General features: G+C 46.2%; 1 protein-coding gene across 1 annotated transcript in view; it reads right to left on the bottom strand.

The window, feature by feature from the left end:
* Positions 1-1,269: 1,269 nt before the first annotated feature.
* The window catches only part of NAAA (N-acylethanolamine acid amidase), a 39,252-nt gene continuing 19,609 nt past the window's right edge, over positions 1,270-20,912 (bottom strand). Inside the window, exons 12-21 of the mRNA XM_083398075.1 lie at positions 18,073-18,237; positions 16,190-16,316; positions 15,027-15,117; positions 12,486-12,562; positions 10,516-10,688; positions 9,031-9,093; positions 8,285-8,351; positions 6,518-6,546; positions 4,733-4,814; positions 1,270-2,329 (exon numbers count right to left, since the gene is read on the bottom strand). Of these exons, the coding sequence (XP_083254201.1) occupies positions 4,739-4,814; positions 6,518-6,546; positions 8,285-8,351; positions 9,031-9,093; positions 10,516-10,688; positions 12,486-12,562; positions 15,027-15,117; positions 16,190-16,316; positions 18,073-18,237 (868 nt within the window). The 3' untranslated portion in view covers positions 1,270-2,329; positions 4,733-4,738. The remainder of the gene's footprint in view (positions 2,330-4,732; positions 4,815-6,517; positions 6,547-8,284; positions 8,352-9,030; positions 9,094-10,515; positions 10,689-12,485; positions 12,563-15,026; positions 15,118-16,189; positions 16,317-18,072; positions 18,238-20,912) is intronic.

Genomic DNA, 20,912 nt, shown 5'->3' with positions numbered 1-20,912 from the left:
TTGGGTGAAAAATTCATGCATTGCAGGGGCTGGACTAGATGACTCTCATGGTCCCTTCCAACTCTACAATTTTATGATCTCCACAGGGTGGCGCTGTGGTCTAAACCACTGAGCCTCTTGGGCTTGGCGATCAGAAGGTTGGCGGTTCGCATCCCCACGACAGGGTGAGCTCCCATTGCTCTGTCCCAGCTCCTGCCAACCTAGCAGTTCGAAAGCACGCCAGTGCAAGTAGATAAATAGGTACCGCTCCAGCGGGAAGGTAAACGGCGTTTCCATGCACTCTGGTTTCCATCACGGTGTCCTGTTGCACCAGCAGCAGTTTAGTCCTGCTGGCCACATGTCTGTGGACAAACGCCAGCTCCCTCGGCCTGAAAGCGAGATGAGCTCCACAACCCCATAGTCGCCTTTGACTGGACTTAACCAGGGGTCCTTTACCTTTTTACCTTACAAACATTCTTAATTTGCCACATTGGGGAGGGGGACTGGGAACCACAGAAAGAAATAACTTGTTCAAAAGCTACTACTTTGTAAGTGTGAGTATTTTGTCAATATCCTCCTTTGCAGTTCCCAGAAATGGATGTGCTATACAGTATGATCGTAAATAAGGCAGAATTCTAAGTACAGTGGTACCTCAGGTTACAAACGCTTCAAGTTACAGACTCTGCTAACTCGGAAGTAGTACCTCAGGTTAAGAACTTTACTTCAGGATGAGAACAGAAATTTTGCGGCGGCAGCGGGAGGCCCCATCAGCTAAAGTGGTACCTCAGGTTAAGAACAGTTTCAGGTTAAGAACGGACCTCCAAAACGAATTAAGTTCTTAACCCGAGGTACCACTGTATTATACGCACACACAAAAATCACATATACCCGAGCCCTTGGTGTCACCCTACGTCTAGCGGATGAGGGGAGATATGGAACCCTGGTACTCTACAGCTGGCGTACTGGGTGGGTCTCAACTTCATGTGAGAGGAAAGGCTTAAAAGCTCTTTCCATGCGGAGTAACCAATCATACCTGGCATGAAAAGAGCTTTTAAGCTCTCCACCGTGCTTGGATTTGACTTGTGCAATTTCAACCAGCTGCATGTGGTTGAAATTGCGCAAGTTAAATGCCTGAAAGATGCAATTATACTGCTTTGGCTTTTTATGCTGCAGTATTATAAGGCTGGCTCTGCCTCAGAAACCACAGAGTCTTTCATACCATTTTGCTGCAGGATGAGAAGTAGGCGAGATAAGAGGGAGGGTGGGGAGGGGGAAGAAAACCACCACCGCTTTAAAAATCCATTTATTTCAGTTCTGTCCTCATAGATCAACAACAAAACATTTTATTTCAGGGGGGGGGGCAATAAAAATAATTCATCAATTCATCAACTTCAGCTTCTGCTTACCAATCATTTTGCAAGAGCAGAGAAAAGGCACTAGTAAGCTGAAATGTTTTTGGTCTTATTTTGGGTGTAAGTCCGGTGCATTATTAATGGCTTTATACACCCTGGGAGGTGGGGGCTGCTGGGGTATCCTCAGTGAGTCTTCTTAGCCTGCAAAAGGAGGAGATGTGCAAAATGGGAATTTTCTTCCACAGCATCTTTCTAAAGTGTCCCATGCAAAGTGAAAAAAAACAGAGTTTTTGGGGCAGTGAATCGTTTGGCTACTTAGAGGCCCCAGCAAATGCTCAGTCCTATCATTCTGCAATCTCTCTGCATTTTTGTGCCTTTAGAGCATCATCTGCTGAAAATCATACGAAGACAAATAATGCTCCACTCTGTTGCAGTTCTGTTGCAGTATGGTCAGTGCTCCTCTGTATATGAGGGACGAATGATTTCAGGTTCTATACAGTCAGCTGCACCCAGTGAGGGACCCTTTAAACTCACAAATATTGTACAGGGCACCACAGGCTGTGATTACAGCAGGCACATTATCTTCAGCAACTGGGAGTTTGCATTTGAGACAACATCAGCATCCCTTAAAGCAACCAAATCGTGCATCTATTAAAACCGTGGCTGAATAGCATGGGGGGGGCACTCTATGATTCCATCAACCCCTTCTTCTGCGAGGTATGTGTTTGCCATGAATAGGGACGCCGGGTTCCCAGGCACAGATACCCACATCCATTTCTTGGCAAGGTGCAGTTTACACAAATGAAGGCATTGCGGTTTTCGTCACTCCTGCTAACTTCCAGACTGATAAAAAGTTTACGCTGTGGTCTGTTCCTTGCAATGGGAACGGAAAGGTAGTTTTTCCTATAAGGGCGTTGATCTGATTTGTCCTGGGATAGCATCTACCACACCGATGCAGCGGGGGAAGCCCATTTCCCGCCCACAAATTGCTCCATGACCTGCACAAAGACCAGAATAAAAGAAAGAAAGAAAACTAAAGTCAGTGCCCTGCTACTGTTAGGCCAACATGCACCTGTAACACACAGCAATTCTGTCATGAGCTGCAATTTTTGGTAGGTTGTCTCCCAGCTGTGGGAATTGATCCATGAGAGACAGTCAAGTACAACATTCCTTGTAATGCTAGAGAAGACATGCAGGGGAATGTTTGGTCCAGCCAGTTGAAACTTCCTGTTCCTCTGGGCTGGAGCATCCTTCCTTTTGCATGTGATAGAAGGTGGGCGTGACCTAACCTGTCCAGGTAACAAAAGGACAAGTCACACAGCACCCTTCCCTTCTTTTTGACTTCCTTCTTCGTTTGACCAGCTTTTAGTTAGGACTGCTCTGCTAGCTCTCAGCTGGCAGAAGCACTGGGATTATTCCCCCATATGGGGTAGATCCACATGTACATATTTGGTCCAGTGCCGAGGGCCTTCTGGCGGTTCCCTCACTGTGAGAAGCCAAGTTACAGGGAACCAGGCAGAGGGCCTTCTTGGTAGTGGCACCCTCCCTGTGGAACCCTTCAGATGTCAAGGAAATAAACAACTATCTGACTTTTAGAAGACATCTGGAGGCACCCCTGTTTAGGGAAGCTTTTAATGTTTAACAGACCAGCCAGATGGGTGGGGTATTAATAAATAATAAATAATAATAATAATAATAATAATAATAATAATAATAATAATAACTAAGTCTGCCTTCAGGAATCCAACTGTGAACTGATGTGAGAAACTTCTTTTATTGACTTTGAATAAGATTGTGGTGTCTTTATTCTTTTAAGAGGGATTCAAGGGAATTTCCCAGGAACGTACAATTCAATCTGAGACAGGCTAAATTGTATAATAGTGAGAGGCTCACACGAGCCTGCAACCAGCTATCTGCTGTGCATGTAAAAAGGGGAATGTAACTCTGCAAACCAAAGGAACTTGCTAGCACAAGTTAAGAAGGATATTAATAAACAATATATCCTCTCCTGCCACCCTGAACATTCCCAAACCAGCTTCACAAACTGGCTCAGTAGCAGATGTCTGACAGCAAACCCAAACTCCAGGACCACATTTGCCATGATGGATATCCCAACATCAAACTGAGCAGCCACTTCTCTCTAGCAGGGCACACTGGACAAAATTCCTGGGTTTCCCCCTGCAGATATAGCTTCCTGCATTGCTGAAGCGGATATCAAAGAGGGTCTGATCTCAAAGAGGGCGGCTCATTCAGAGGTTTTTAATTCAGCGTTCATCAACCCAAAGTATCATGACGAAGTTCTCTTATCAGGCAGAGCCCAATGGCGTAGCGTGGGGGGGGTGCAGGGGGGGCCGGCCGCACTGGGCGCAACATCTGGGGGGGGTGCACACTCGCACTCGCAGCTCTCTGCCCCTACCTGGCTCACTCACTCTCTCTCACTGCAGTGCTGGCTGTGTGAAGCCGATCGGAGCCGCCGGGTCGCCGCCCACCAGTGGCGTAGCGTGGGTTGTCAGCACCTGGGGAAGGCAAGTAATTTGCGCCCCCTAACCCGTGGAGCCAGGTAGGGGCAGAGAGCTGCGAGTGCGAGCGCGCCCCCCCCCATGTTGCGCCCGGTGCGGCCGGCACCCCCTGCACCCCCCACGCTACGCCACTGCCGCCCACTGTGGAGGGGGGGTGCCAGGCGTGCTAAAATCGAGTGCTAAAATCCACGGTTTAGGGGGCGCAAATTACTTGCCTTGCCCCGGGTGCTGACAACCCACGCTACGCCACTGGCAGAGCCTGATGGATAAACAGGCAGTCAGACAAGAGTTTTCCCTTTCTTTCCTTTTCCAGTTGGGGCAGGTCGCTACTACTGGGGGCATAAAATAAGCTTGCATTTCCAGGAAAATAAGAGACTTTGAATACCAAGAATTCTGGCCAGCACAAAGCAGTTAAATGCCAGGAATTGCAAGCAGGAATGTTGAAGAATTCCTCTAAAAAACAGAAATGGGAGCAGAGATTGCCAGTGGCTGCTTATTTGCTCCATGTCTGGAACTAAAATCAATCCAGCGAATATAATCAGAATTTTCTGGTGTCGTTGGCTTTCAGTGTGCAAATGATATGTAATTAGTTACGTCCCACCCGCTTAATTTGCATTGTGTTTCCTTGGCACTGAAATGGATGCGGTTCAATAACGTAATTTAAGCAAATGATGTAGTTTTGCCACAGAAGACAGCAAGACAGATCCTGTGGGCTTTGGCAGAAGAACTGCTGCAAAATGTAAACAGTAGTGCACGTGACGAATGCAAGGTGGAACGAAAACCTTCTTAAATCCCTAATTGCAAGCCAGAAGTGCTGGGTATTTGAATGGGTGTCTGAACTCCTCTTCCAAATGACAATCTGCATTAAATATCAGAACTTACATGTTTTCACACCAAGTTCCTGATCCGTGTCATGTACTTGCCAGGGGTTGCAGCACTCATTATGGTGGTGTAAACTGTTCCCCTGGTAAAGAATAGGAAACAAATTGTGTCATGGTATATGCCAGGGACGTCCAACTCCCAAGAGACTGCGATCTACTCACAGAACAAAAAACTGGCAGTGATCTACCCCTTTTTTTGGGGGGGGGTGTTTCAGGTCAAAATTGTTGAACTTTCTTTAGGGAGGAAAGTCCCGTTTTTTTGGGTTCAGGTCAAAGATGCTCTTTTGCCACCGCAAAGGAAAGGGAGCCTGCGATCGACCACAATCTACCAAAACCTCCCGGGGATCAATCAGTCAAACATGATCGACTTGTTGGGCACCCCTGGTACATACTGTCGAATGGCACCCCAATCTCTGAGCACTGTGAGATTCCAGGTGCTTACCCAGCGTTCGGTTTCCTTGCAATGAGGGACAGCAGAGACTGTACAACCTCCGATGGAGAGGCTCACAGTACAGTGGTACCTCGGGTTACATACACTTCAGGTTACATACGCTTCAGGTTACAGACTCCGCTAACCCAGAATAGTACATCGGGTTAAGAACTTTGCTTCAAGATGAGAACAGAAATCGTGCTCCAGCGGCAGCAAGAGGCCCCATTAGCTAAAGTGGTGCTTCAGGTTAAGAACAGTTTCAGGTTAAGAACAGTTTCAGGTTAAGAACGGACCTCCAGAATGAACTAAGTTCTTAACCCAAGGTAAAGGTAAAGGTAAAGGTAAAGGTAAAGGTACCCCTTCCCGTATGGGCCAGTCTTGACAGACTCTAGGGTTGTGCGCCCATCTCACTCAAGAGGCCGGGGGCCAGCGCTGTCTGGAGACACTTCCGGGTCACGTGGCCAGCGTGACAAGCTGCATCTGGTGAGCCAGCGCAGCACACGGAACACCGTTTACCTTCCCGCCAGTAAGCGGTCCCTATTTATCTACTTGCACCCGGGGGTGCTTTCGAACTGCTAGGTTGGCAGGCGCTGGGACCGAACAGCGGGAGTGCACCCCGCCGCGGGGATTCGAACAGCCGACCTTTCGATCGGCAAGCCCTAGGCACTGAGGCTTTTACCCACAGCGCCACCCGCGTCCCAAGGTACCACTGTATTAATGCCCCAAAAGGCATTACTTCTGCCATAGCCACAGTCTTTCGCCCAGCAAAAACCAGGCATGGCTCTGCCTCTCCGCTGCCCAGCTACAGCCTGCTTCTAGAGCACACATTCTACTCTGGCTCTTGTCCTTTGAACTACCAGCAAGGCAAGAGAGGGCCCCCCACCTATTTGCCCTCTGGCACAGAGCCATTTCCTTTGTTACCTTAACGACCCATACTTAAGGGACCGTAATGGCCCTTGCCTGGCTGATTCAACAGTTGGATCCTTGCTGGATCCCAGGAATTAAAAGGGACTCCATCATACAACCTCATCTGGCTTGGTGCCCTTGAAATGCTGCTGGATTGCAGCTCCCATCATCACGCTGGCTGGGGGCTCATGGGAGTTGTAGTCCAGCAACATCTGGAGGGCACCATGTCAGCTAGTCCTGCCATACAGATATTGATAGGCCAGCCTCCAGGTGTTGCTGAACTACAACTCTCATAACCCCTAGCCATCAGCCATGCTTGCAAGGGCTGATGGGATTTGCAGTCCAACAACATTTGCGGGGGGGGGGCAGAGGTTCCCCATCTGAGGCCTAAAGGAAGGCTGGCAGGGTGGAATCCAAACCTATTATAGAAAAAACACGAACAAAACTTACTCGTTTAAGACTGGATAGACTGATAATACCTGGAAAAAACCAAAATGAAATGAAAGGAGTCCATTTATTTATGTATTTAAAAGCATTTCTAAACAGCTGAACCTTTTAAATCGCTGAAGGGGGTTATATTCCGAGGCACCACGTGCACCAGTGAAACCACGTATATTTGAAACATAATGGAAAAAGCCTGCAAGCACCCTGTCCCACCCTGCCTCCTTTTCAGTGGCGTAGCGTGGGGGGTGCAGGGGGGGGCCGGCCGAACCGGGCGCAACATCGGGGGGGGGGGGGGCGCTCGCACTCGCAGCTCTCTGCCCCTACCTGGCTCACTCACTCTCTCTCACTGCAGTGCTGGCTGTGCGAATCTGATCCGAGCCGCCGGGTCGCCGCCCACTGTGGAGGGGAGGGTGCCAGGCGTGCGGTGCGGTGCGGAGAGAGAGCGAGGGACTATCTGGGGGAGGGACAGTGCAGCGGGGGGGGGGGGCGCAAATTACTTGCCTTGCCCCGGGTGCTGACAACCCACGCTACGCCACTGCTCCTTTTTAAAGCTTTTGGGTCACTTCTGGGTTCAGTGTGTTGTGCTTATACAGTCATACCTCAGGTTACAGATGCTTCAGGTTGCGTTTTTTCGGGTTACGGACACGCTGAAACCCGGAAGTACCGGAACGGGTTACTTCTGGGTTTCGGCGGTCGCACATGCGCAGAAGCACCGAATCACAACCCACGCGTGCGCAGACATGTCGCTGCAGGTTGCGAACGTGCCTCCCACACGGATCTCGTTCGCAAACCAAGTGTCCATTGTATACAGTAGCTCATAAATGAAGGGTTTCCCTGTAATAACAGGGTCTAATCTTGTGGGCCATGGAAAGCCTGGGCAAAAAGAAAGGCCTTTACAAGACACACGAAGCAAATGATGGATGATAGTTAAGGTATGGCAAAAGGAAGGGCCTTCCTGAGTACAGGGGCAATGGCACCTGTATGTGTCAGGGACCGTGTTGAGGAGGGGTGCGCTGAGGAGGAATGGTGGGAGCCTCCCCCTGCTCCGGATCTTGAATCTTCCCAGGAGCAGGAGGACAGTGTAGATTTGGAACAGCGGTTTGCAGAGGGACATGGTTCAGAAGGCAGAAGCTGGGAAATACTGGATGGGGAACAGTAGGAGAAGAAACACGGGATTCAGATTCACAGTCTCTGGGCAGCATTCATTCACACACACACACACACACACACACACTCGTCTCCAAAGTCATTGAGAGCTCAGAAAGTGTCAGCACAGAAAGCACAGAGGGTACAAGCTCAGATTACAAAACCTAGGAGTGGCGTAGATTAATAGGAACAGAAGAGGGTGGAGCCCTTAATTGGGAGCACCGCCATTCTGGGAGTTGTGTTCTTTGTTCTCTCGCTGTGATTATTAAAGTTTCTAACAGGTAAGAAGACTCCTTTCCCCTTGTTCTGCTTATCTACTGCCATGGGGGAGGAAGCAGGTTCCCTGAAGCCTGACATTGGCAAAGGCACCCCAAGAGGTAATCGCTCAACCCCCTAACTGAAATTAGGCATGAAAGAAGCACTGCGTTGCAGCCAATACAATATGGTGTGGTGTGTGGTTGTTTGTGTGTGTGTGTGTATGTGTGTGTTACCCCCAAAAGGTTTTCGTTTGCAAATGTGGCAAACCTTGAAAAAACCCAACAGAGAACTATCCTAGCGTAAAGACCTCAATAAAAGTGAGTTTTGTTTTGTTTATAAAATGGGCAGGATGTAAAACTGAAGACTTACTTTGTAGAGAGACTCGAGATTAATATTTTTCTGTCCAGTGGCATTCAGTGCTTTCATGGCTTGGGTTCTGCAGAGTAAAAATAAACTGTTAGCGGATAAGTCGCAGCTGGCAAATCTCGTGGCGCAGAAGACCATTTCATACCGCAGGTAAGAGGCGTCCGAGTGTTTTGCGATTCTCCTTGTCCATGCAAAAATAAAATAATAAAAGAACAGCAGTCTTGCTCTGTGAGATCCGTTTTGATTGACGCAGCCTGACAACCCTAAGGTAAAGGAACCCCTGACCATTAGGTCCAGTCGTGACCGTCCCTGGGGTTGGGGCACTCATCTCGCTTTATTGGCCGAGGGAGCCGGCATACAGTTTTCGGTCATGTGGCCAGCATGACTAAGCCGCTTCTGGTGAACCAGAGCAGTGCACAGAAACACCATTTACCTTCCCGCCGGAGCAGTACCTATTTACCTACTTGCACTTTGACGTACTTTCGAACTGCTAGGTGGGCAGGAGCAGAGTCTGAGCAACGGGAGCTCACCCCGTCGCGGGTATTCGAACCGCCAACCTTCTGATCGGCAAGTCCTAGGCTCTGTGGTTTAACCCACAGCGCCACCCGCGTCCCTCTGACAACCCTACCTATGCGCAAAAGGGAGTTATTCCAACTGTGGAAGTATAACAAAGTATGCATATACAGTTCCTTTTCTTCTTTCTTTAAAATAAGACCATCTTGACACGTTTACCTCCCAGGAAAACATACCTTCGATGATCTAGAGGAGGAGGGGTTGTCCAGTGATCGTAATTTGTCTCTATCCGGTACCACCTACATAAAATGAACATTAAAACTTTATCACTGTATCCTTTTGCCATATGGGTATAAGGTACTTAATTTTTTTTTAAGGGGTGGATTAGTTCCCTCAAAAAGCTTTTCAGACCTACTGTCTGTAAGGTCTAGAACATTCATTGGTTCAAGCCACTAAAATTAAGGAACAAGATTAAGTGAGGTCCATTAATTTCAGTGGGTGTTCTCTGAGCAAAACTTATGTTGATTACCACAATACTTGAAGGTGCTTTTTGATTTTGTTACCCAGAATACCTGTGTTGTTTCTGCTGTATTCATGATGAGAGCTGGGGTTACTGTAAGTAAAACATTTTAACTTACTAAAGGCTGCAGTCTATTCACTCCGAGAGGGATAGAGGAGAGGGAAGAATTGTAAGTGCTTAATACTGGGACATTGTACACAGAATCTGGCGACCATTCAGGTCATCTTCTGATCTTTGCCTAACAGCAAAAGATCAAATTTTTGCTTTTGCGGGAGGTCGGCAAGCCTCACCAGCAGGGGATCAATGATCTTACTACATGCCTCTTCATAAAAGGGACATCTAAAGAACAAGTGTTCTGGGCTTCCTATCTCTCCCAATGGACAGGTGCAAAGTCTCTGAGCATAGGGGACTTTTCTAAAGGCTCCATCCAGGACCGGCGAGGGAAGAGCCGAGCTTCTGGCGAGTGTAAAGGCCCTTCTTGCATCCCTAGATACGAGAAAGAAGAGATATGCTGCCAGTGCGGCTATATCTCTCTCGATTTCTCCAATTTTATAGTTGGGGCACCTTGCGCAGTCCTGTTGTCTCTTGGTGTCTAATATTCTTTGCCTGACCGTAGCTTTTGCCTGGCCCAAGCCCAGACTTAGAAGGGCTTGAGGGGCAAAACCCATTTTCTGGAGGGTGTTCAGGACTGCAGTCTGCCAGCCTGACTGGAATTGGTCGCAGAGGATCAATGGGGCTATCCCTCGGGGGAGCAGATTCAATGTCAGCCATTTATTGATTGATGTTAGGCAGATGCTAGCCTCCACTCTCATCATCATATGGTTTTGCTTTTGTTTGTTTTATCCTGGTCTGTGACCGTAATAAAGTTCATTCATACTGGGACACTTAAAGGTGTAACAATCTATATTCCCCGTGCTTTGCAAATACTGCATAGATTTGTGTTTTAAACTCTGCTGGGGGCTATTTCGGCTAAAGAGTGAATCAGGCCCCATACACTTTTTGAATTCAGGCAGTCAGCCGTTTTTTCTCTGTGATTCCCCACAGATGGGGGAAGCACTTCACAATTACTGGTGCTCCCCAGATATTTATTTCCCAACACTCTGCCCCGCTCATAAGACACCAAGGGGCAATTATACCCCTCCATCTACAAATTCATAACTTGTTTCCTGCAAAACCCAGAGTTACAAAATTTCACACTTACCCTCCAGTCAGAGTATCCAAGGGCCAAATATCTACTGGACCGCTCCTCCTTCTCGTAATGACTGCCCCCTCCCCAGGCTTTGTGCCCCCAATGATGAAGTAGACATTTGCTATAATCGGTGTCTTGGACAGCATGAGAGCGGCAGCCTCAAAGTCCTCAGCTTCGCTCAAAACCTGCAGCAAAGCAGAAACAAGAGTGGGCATTTTGGACTGTTATGTACTGAGTTGAATAGGATCCAAATGCAGCAGTCTGATTGGTCCTAGAACAATAGGATTCAGAATGCAGCAGTCTGATTGGTCCACAAGAGCCACCCAATCCAGCTCCAGGTGGAAGTGAATCCGCAACCTGATTGGCCTACAGGAGAATCCAGGAATTAGCCAACCACGTGCGGCCCACTGTGTAAATAATGTATATAAAGCAGATATTTTGGGGAAACTTCCATTCCTCTCTACTATGAGCTGAATAAAGAGCATGAAATCCACTCTTGACTCCGAGTATATTTCATGGACTGAGAGGTCCACACCATGAGGGGGCTCCTGTGCCTTTAAGGGTTGCATAAAAGGTACAGCTTTTCCCATTGCACGGCTGTAGAGTTGGGAGAAGTCACAGAAGCTCCACTTTGGGTCTGGAGCCAGCAAACCTACAAACATTTATCACACTGTGCATTACCCCCAAGGCTCCAGAAGTAACCAAGTTGCTGCTTATCAGAATCCTGAAAACCTGAATTCCCATTTTAAGGAAGCAACCTTCTAGTCCTCATATTTCATAGAAACATAGAAGAGACCTCTGTGCAATGCATCCTTGACAGGTGGGCATCCAATATCTGCTTAAAAGCCTCCAAGGAAGGAGAGTTTGCAAAGCTAAGCTGAAAAGCACCAAGGGCAGAGCGCCTGAAACAGCTGGCAAGCAAAACAAGCCTCAAAATGATGTTTGTTTTTAACTGGCACATTTAGCAACCTGAAACAGGCTTCAACAGAGGATGCAAAGATTGTTGTTTAAGATCTGTGCTGATTTTTTATGACTTCAAAGCCGAATGGTCATGGCACCTGAAAGAAATTTACTTTTGCTGCAAGGGTTTGAGTTCTATCATAAAAACCGGGTGCTGTTGGTACTTGAAACACATATTTTTAAGGACCCCACCCTATTCTTGCAATTGTGGCTTCTTTTTAAAACTGTTTTAAATGTTGCATTTTAAAGTGCTGCAAACTCCCCTGGGATCTCAGGGTGATGGACAGGTAATAAATAAATATGCCTTAAGTTCCTGTCAAGGAAAAAGGTGAGGTATAAATAAATAAATAAATAAATAAATAAATATTTATTATTATTTATTATGATATAATAATAATAATAATAATAATAATAATAATAATAGAGTTGGAGGGCACCATGCTGGCTTCTCCTGCTCTAGGTAGAGATAGCAGACGACACAGCGATTCTTCCAAAGCAGCTCTTTATTTGTAAGCTGGACAGAACTGAACAGCAAACAGCTCAGCCGGCCTGCTTTTATAGGCAGCCAGCTGTCAACAATGTAGCAACAACAACCCAGGGTTTCCCCCCTAAAATAACTGACGTGGACCTGAGTGAAAACTACATACACAATACTCCTGGTGGCCAGGGTGAGAACTTCAATACATAACAAAAACAATCTGCCACAGGAAGCACGGAAAATCTCTTAATAAGTAAGAGAAATAAACTAAATGCACATTTCTCCCATTTGTAATAGCCTCCCTCCACTAAAAAAACCCCCACCGTTGTAAATTCTTAGATGTATTGGGCAGGGACCACACTTTTTCTGCGCTACCCAAATTATAACATTTCTGAACCTTCACCACCCCTAGAACTATTTTACAAAGCAACGCTACCTGTGCAACCGTAAAAAGAGAGAGAAAAGACTAATAACATTTGGATTTTCAGCAACTTGGTGGTTAGTGAGGAACAAATCTGAAAAGAGCGAAACTTTGGATACTTACAGTCCTGGCCAGCCAGCTGGCCGGAGAATTTCGATTCAGCAAAGTGGCGATTGCAGTCTCCCACCATGCGCCACGATCTATAAGAGCGCGTAAGGGGAAGAGAAACGCATCGTGAGAATCAGCCGTCACAAACATAGGCCGCTTCCTCCTATTGCTTCAGTGCTTAAGAGCTCCCACCCCAAATGGCCAGAATGAATATAAAAAGCATTTCTTCAAAGTCAAAGGCCTGGAAACGATGCCTTATGAGGAACGGCTAAGGGAGCTGGGCATGTTTAGCCTGGAGAAGAGGAGGTGATATGATAGCCATGTTCAAATATATAAAAGGATGTCACATAGAGGAGGGAGAAAGGTTGTTTTCTGCTGCTCCAGAGAAGCGGACACGGAGCAATGGATCCAAGCTACAAGAAAGAAGATTCCACCTAAACATTAGGAAGAACTTCCTGACAGTAAGAGCTGTTCGACAGTGGAATTTGCTGCCAAGGAGTGTGGTGGAGTCTCCTTCTTTGGAGGTCTTTAAGCAGAGGCTTGACAACCATATGTCAGGAGTGCTCTGATGGTGTTTCCTGCTTGGCAGGGGGTTGGACTCGATGGCCCTTGTGGTCTCTTCCAACTCTATGATTCTATGATTCTATGAAAGTGAAATAATATCACAGAGCAGACCATAGACAGAGTGGCAGTGCTTACCTGGCCTCCCTCCACCTGCATTATGGGGGCGTATTGATAGGGAGGAGGAGTAAGGGAGTGGCAAGGTCAGCGTAGTGCAAACTTGCCAGCAGAGCCCACCTGGTGTTCCTGGCATTGCGCAAGTAGCCGGCTTTGCCCCTCCTCTTCCTCCTGGTACATCACAGCAAAGATGGTGACAGGAGGTCTGGTAAGCACCGTCATCCTGCTTGCTGCGGCTGGTCCAGGCCCATTATTTTTGTTATTGCAATGTACTATATACATTACCAAGCTGTACGCCAGCTCCCTCGGCCAATAAAGCGAGATGAGTGCCGCAACCCCAGAGTCAGCCACGACTGGGCCTAACGGTCAGGGGTCCCTTTACCTTTATATACATTAGGGACGCAGGTGGCGCTGTGGGTTAAACCACAGAGCCTAGGGCTTGCTGATCAGAAGGTTGACAGTTCGAATCCCTGTGACGGGGTGAGCTCCCGTTGCTCTGTCCCAGCTCCTGCCAACCTAGCAGTTTGAAAGCACAAGGTGCAAGTAGATAAATAGGTACCGCTCCGGCGGGAAGGAAAACGGCATTTCCGTGCGCTGCTCTGGTTCTCCAGAAGTGGCTTAGTCATGCTGGCTACATGACCCAGAGGTTGTACGCTGGCTCCCTTGGCCAATAAAGTGGGATGAGCGCCGCAACCCCAGAGTCGGCCACGACTAGATCTAATGGTCAGGGGTCCCTTTACCTTTATATACATTACCCAAGTTTAGTCGTACCTTGGAAGTCGAACGGAATCCGTTCCGGAAGTCTGTTTGACTTCAAAACATTTTACTTCCAAAGAGCCCCATCGGATGTTCAGCTTCCAAAAGAACATTCAAAAATCAGAACACTCACTTCCAGTTTTTGATCTTTCGGGAGCCGGAACATTCGACTCCCAAGGCATTCGGGAGCCGAGGTACGACTGTATACTGTACTAATACATTGCCCATATTGTTCAGACTGCAACAGAACTGCCCATTTCTTTGTCTGCAAGCCTTGATCTTCATTCCTGGGGATGGGAGCTACCCATCAGGGCCTCCTTAGCGGTGGCTCCCCATTTATGGAACTCGCAAGCAATGTCTGGTCTTTTCCCACAGTTACTATTTCCAAAAAAGAAAGCTGAAGAGGTTCCTATCTGTCCAGGTGTTCTGGCTTATGAAGTGTAAAAAGGTAAAGGTAAAGGGACCCCTGATAATTAAGTCCAGTCACGAATGACTCTGGGGTTGCGGCACTCATCTTGCCATAGCTGTCAACTTTTCCCTTTTTTAAAGGGAAAATCCTACTCGGAATAAGGGAATTTTGACAGCTATGCATCTTGCTTTACAGGCCAAGGGAGACGGCATTTGTCCACTTCCGCAGACAGTTTTTCCGGGTCATGTGGCCAACATGACTAAGCCGCTTCTGGCGAAACCAGAGCAGTGCACGGATACACCATTTACCTTCCCGCCGGAGCAGTACCTATTTATCTACTTGCACTGTGTGCTTTCAAACTTCTAGGTTGGCAGGAGCAGGGACCGAGCAACGGGAACTCACCCCATTGTGGGGATTCAAACCACTGACCTTTTGATCGGCAAGCCCAAGCGGCACAGTGGTTTAACCCACAGCGCCACCCGTACTCTTTTCCAAATGTGGCCGTACCGATATGCATCACGGCTGTTGTACTGTGTTTTGCTGTAATTTTCCGGTTTAAATTATGGTTTTCTCTCTTTAATGTTCTTTTAAAACTTTTTTTAAAAAATCTACATTATGCTCCAGAATGGAAGCAGGGAAGTAGAGCTGACATTTTTCTGTAGGATGTAGCAGAAATGTGATTCTTCTGTTCAGGAAGAATGAAATCTGCTTACCTCTTGCATCTCCAGAAAATGTAAACTTATATGGACTTTGTCCTGTCCATATACCAACGTAACCGAAAAATGTAGTGCCTCTGAATTTTACCTAAAAATAAAAAGGACACAGAATGGACTGTAGTTAACCATAACTGCTTTTAATGCAAAGCACACCCCAAAACATGATCAGGTAAGTAATTTAACTTCAAGATTACAGAGACCTTTATTTGAATGTAAAGGCTCTAATACTTAAAATGCTTTAGTTCAGGATTTAGGAAGAAAAGGTTAAAATTCAATCTCTCTCATTTACTAATGCAAAAAACAATGAGGGAAAAGCTCCAAAAACATCATTATCTCTCTAGAGGTCGCCTGCATTATTTGACTTTGCTAAAACCTTGACCATTGGGCCACAGTGTTTGTGGCTTATGGGAATTGCAGCTCAACTACAGTGGTGCCTCGTAAGACGAAAAGAATCCGTTCCGTGAGTCTCTTCGTCTAGCGGTTTTTTCGTCTTGCGAAGCAAGCCCATTAGCGGCTTAGCGGATTAGCGCTATTAGCGGTTTAGCGGCTATTAGCGGCTATTAAAGGCTTAAGGGATTAGCGGATTAGCTGCTAGAAGGCTATTAGCAGCTTAGTGCCTTAGAAAAAGGGGGTGGGGAGCGAAAAAAAACCTCCAGGAATCGCAAGACATTTTCGTCTTGCGAAGCAAGCCCATAGCAAATTCGTCCTGCGAAGCACCTCTGAAAACGGAAAACCCTTTCGTCTTGCGGCTTTTCCGTCTTGCGAGGCACCACTGTATATCTGGGCTGCAGACATGCTGCACATTTATAACACACCCCAAGATCCCTTTGAACTGCAGTTTACCCCCTCACACAGCTAAAATTCCCAGCACCCTTAGCAAACTACAGTTCCCAGAATCCTTTTGGGGATGTCATGCACTTTAAATGTGCCAAGCATATGCAGAAGTTGAATGCCCCCCCCCCCATCTCTGCCCTAGGTAGCCAGGTGTCTAAATCTCACACCTCACCTCCCTTCCAGGAAAATATGACGGACACTACTGCAAAATCCTGGATAATAGAGAATCTAAAAAGCAACCTGTCAACTGAAAGGACCTGGCAAAATGCATGCTTTTCCTGTGCTTCTCGCAGTAATACTTAACCGATGCCAAGAGCTTTCTATACCTGCCCATTCTTTAAAAAGTCCACATTTATGGTTGTCTTCTGAAAAATATCTAGAAACGGCGCATCCAGATTCCGGCCATGATAAATGCTCCCATTAGTGTCCTGAGCGATGATACTGGTGCAGTATCTGTGGGATAAGAAAACAAGACAGTGGCGTAGAAAAAGAGGGCACTCACAAAGGTTCACAAAAAGAATATGTTTCCCCCGACGCTTCGTCCAGAAAACAAGAACGACGGAGGGCAAACAATGATGAGAGACTGAACCAAGGAGGGGTTCCCAAGAGGGGGAAGCTCAATTTCACACACTGATTTGGTGTAGCCAGCCAATTCTTTGGCTACGGACTTCTTCTTTTTTCCAAATTTTTCCAAATTTTAAAAAATTAATTTTCCAAATTTATAACAAACATATCAACAAATACAAAAAGAAAACATCAAAAAACAAACAAGCAAGCAAACATAGATCCTAACTGTTAATAGTTCCACTTTTGTTTACATTGTTGGGTGACTTCCTCGAATCCCCAAGGCTGAGTTTCCATATATATCATTGTAGCGGTTTTCCAAAACTAATTTCACCTAAAATTTACTTAGTCAATTAACCTTTTTCTTTCTTTTCATTTTAACTTTAAACATATTATTCTATAACATCACATATTTAAATCCTAGGCCAATCTGATACTTGCAAGTAATTCTATTTAAGTTATCTTAACATATTTAGCTAAATAGTCTTTAAATTTATTCCATTCCTCCTGGTACTCCTCCTCCTTCTGGTCGCGGACTCTTCCGGTCAGGTGGGCTAGCTCCCAAAAGTCCATCATCTTCATCTGCCATTCTTCCACTGTTGGTACTTCTTGTAATTTCCAATTTTGGGCTAACAAAATTCTAGCTGCAGTTGTGGCATACAAAAACAATCTGACATCTTTCTTGGGCAATTCCAAACCTGTTATTTCAAGTAGAAAGGCTTCTGTTTTCTTAATAAATGTATATTTGAACATTTTTTTCAATTCATTATAAATCTTTTCCCAGAAGTCTTTCACCTTGGGACAGGTCCGGCTACGGACTTCTAGGAAGATTGCTCCCTCTAATAGAGAACTCAAATGCCAATAGAAATGGGTCCCAAACCAGAGGGTTGTATTAGCATTGTCATTAGAACTTGAAGGTTTGCCAAAGTACAGTATTTACCTACCTACCTATGTGCACACAAGTAGCTGGGAGTGTTTAATTCTGCCCAAATATTTTTAGCAAACAAAAAATATTGAGACCTTTAAATGGATAGTGCAATTTTATGAGTTTGGACCCGCCACGCCAAAAAACAAACAAACAGGTGAAGTCATGCCAAAGCCACATTTTGGTCCGCCATCTTGATTCAAAATGGCCCCTGGCATCAAACATCAACAAAGACTGCCGCCTCCACCTTGGGTACCTTCATGCAGAGACTGGTGCCAATATCTTGAGAATCAGCTGAAGCGATGCTAACGAAACAGAGAAAGTCACACTAATGTGCTGTTTTTGTCTGTCATATTGATACTCTGGCCAGCATCCAACCACTGATGCAAAAGAATATTCCCATGCATTTCAGGTGTTGATATTTTAATGCTGGTATTTTATTCTGCTCTGCTGTGATGTTCTTTTATGTATTGTGTATTAATATTTATTTTTTTTATAAAAAATCTTATTTCCTCACTTGAAAGGTGCTCCGAGAACAGTGGCTGCAGAGCTTGTAAAGAGTTTTTAAATTAAAAAGAAATCTGAGCAAGTGTATTTTTAAGTTTGCACAGACAACAGATGATTGTACTAATGTTTTCATTCATCTTTCATTGACAGATAAAACAAACAAAGATTCCTTGCACCAGCGGGCTCTTCTTCACCAATATCAAGAACACTTACGTGGTAATTTCGTAGGCCAAGTTGAGGAGCAAGCCATCCCCAACGTTCAGCCCCAGGGCTTGGTAGAGTCCTCGGATCTCGCCTGCAAACGGCTGAGGCACAAAGGATTCTATTTCTTCTGCCAGAGGCCGGATAATCGCATGAACCCACTTGGGAACCACTTTGCTGGAATGCAAGACAAGAAAGCAAGTACATTAAGTATCTAGAGGGCTGCCGCATGGGAGAAGGAACAAGCTTGTTTTTTCCTACTCTGGGTGGTAGAACCCAACAGGGGCCACCTGGCTGCGGAATACAGTCATACCTCGGTTTACAGACGCTTCAGGTTGCACGTTTTCGGGTTACGGACGCGCCGAAACCCAGAAGTACCAGAATGGGTTACTTCCGGGTTTCGGTGCTCACAGAAGCGCCGAATCGCAACCCACACATGTGCAGACGCGGCGCTGCGGGTTGCGAACGTGCCTCCGACACGGATCACATTCGCAACCCAATTATCCACTGGGCCCCACTCTCTTGGGACCCCAAAAAAAATTTAAAGGGGAAAAAACTGGATGTACATTTCCGAAATACAGTGGTACCTAGGGTTACATACGCTTCAGGTTACAGACTCCACTAACCCAGCGATACTACCTCAGATTAAGAACTTTGCTTCAGGATGAGAACAGAAATCGTGCTCCAGTGGAGGCCCCATTAGCAGCAGCAGGAGGCCCCATTAGCTAAAGTGGTGCTTCAGGTTAGGAACAGTTTCAGATTAAGAACGGACCTCCGAATGCGGTGGAGTATGGAAAAAAATTTGAAGGTTAAAAGATGTAAAATTTAAAGGTTTAATATATGAAGATATTAACATAAAGATTAAGATGCATCAAGATGTTAAAATAAGGATTAAGATAAGATAGAGGGAAGGGATTTGCTGATTAAATATTTGAACTGGAATACAGTGAAGGGAGGTGTGGGGAAGTCTGGGAAATAAGTAAACGCAAGGAATATTATGAAAATGGAATTGTTTTTATTTGTTTTTCTTTTTGCTTTTGTACTTTTGTATTTTCTTTTTTTCTTTTTTCTTATGTAAAAATCTTAATAAAAATATTATTAAAAAAAAAAAAAAGAACGGACCTCCGGAACGAATTAAGTACTTAACCTGAGATACCACTGTATAAGATAAAAAACAAATAAAACCTACATACAGCAACAGTGTTTTGTGTTTTGTAGGCTCCTGTGATGTAAGTCATGGGCCTGTTGGGATACTGCCAGGGAGATAAAGTCCATGTTGACTCCACGTCGTTTCCGGACGTCCATCAATCTCCCGTAGACACGCAGTATCAGCAATTAGCGACAGGAGCTCCAGAAATAGCTTGAAAAGATCTAGAGCTCTTGCACACTCTATCAGCAGATATGCACAGCAAAAGATGCACCCAGGAGAGCATGATTTACAAGTTTATTCAGCGTTGATCAGAACAAAGAAAACCCATGACTGCCTGCTTCAGAGTTTCTGGCAGTGAGAGAGAATCGAAAGCAAAAGACACAACAGAAACATCCTGTGAGACAGGAAATGCGCAGGCTGTGACACAAACATCCTGCTCCCTTTTAAGGTGGAACGGAAATATCCTAACAGGGCCCCGCCTGCTTGCCTGCTCCCTAAAATATCAGGGGTTTGCTCATTTCTATATATAGGGTGCCTACATTCTGCATGTGCAAATGGCTTGAGATACCTATTAGGTCCATAAATTACCATATAGTATTTATTCCACACAAAAAACAGCAACAATTTGTTGTTGACAAAGGACAGCTGGACATAGAAAGGGCCCCATTACCTTCAGCAGCTTAGGGCAGGGATGTCCAAAGTCTGTTTCGGAGGCCTAATCCGGCAGTTTATTTCCTGGGGTAAAATCCTAAAAAAAACCTTAACAACTTCAACCCTAAAAAATAGCTCAACAATTTCAATCCTAGAAAAGCACAACAACTTCGGTTGGCCCTCACGGCCCTTCACTTCATCAAATCTGGCCCTCTTTGAAAAATGTTTGGACACCACTGGCTTAGAGACTTGTCAAACCTAAATCCGGCCCTGCAGGTGAGGGTATCTGACGAAGACGGGGCTCTGGGGCAGGGGTCAGCAAACTTTTTCAGCAGGGGGCCAGTCCACTGTCCCACAAACCTTGTGGAGGGCCGGACCATATTTTGGAAAAAAAAAATTGAAAATGAATGAATTCCTATGCCCCACAAATAACCCAGAGATGCATTTTAAATAAAAGCACACATTCTGCTTATGTAAAAACACGCTGATTCCTGGACTGATTGCGGGCTAGATTTAGAAGGTGATTGGGCCGGATCCGGACCCCTGGCCTTAGTTTGCCTACCCATTCTCTAGGATTGAGTGGAGACCAATAGTGCCATCGCAGGTGGCGCTGTGGGTTGAACCACAGAGCCTAGGACTTGCCGATCAGGAGGTCGGCGGTTCGAATCCCCGTGACGGGGTGAGCTCCCGTTGCCTGGTCCCTGCTCCTGCCAACCTAGCAGTTCGAAAGCACGTCAAAGTGCGAGTAGATAAATAGGTACCACTCCGGCAGGAAGGTAGACAGCATTTCCATGCGCTGCTCTGGTTCGCCAGAAACGGCTTAGTCATGCTGGCCACATGGCTTAGTCATGCTGTACTCCGGCTCCCTCAGCCAATAAAGCGAGATGAGCGCCGCAACCCCAGAGTCGGCCACGACTGGACCTACTGGTCAGGGGTCCCTTTAATAGTCCGTCAAGCGGTCAAGCCCAGAGCTGGATCCGGCCACCCTCTTTCAGAAGTTCATATGAACCAGGATTACAAGGAAGGAAAAAGGAGCAGAGAGACTGACGCC

Source organism: Podarcis tiliguerta (genome assembly GCF_965153285.1).
Source record: "Podarcis tiliguerta genome assembly, chromosome: 9".
Taxonomy (NCBI): domain Eukaryota; kingdom Metazoa; phylum Chordata; class Lepidosauria; order Squamata; family Lacertidae; genus Podarcis; species Podarcis tiliguerta.
Note: the sequence above shows the minus strand (reverse complement) of the source record. Positions and strands in the feature narration are given on the sequence as shown.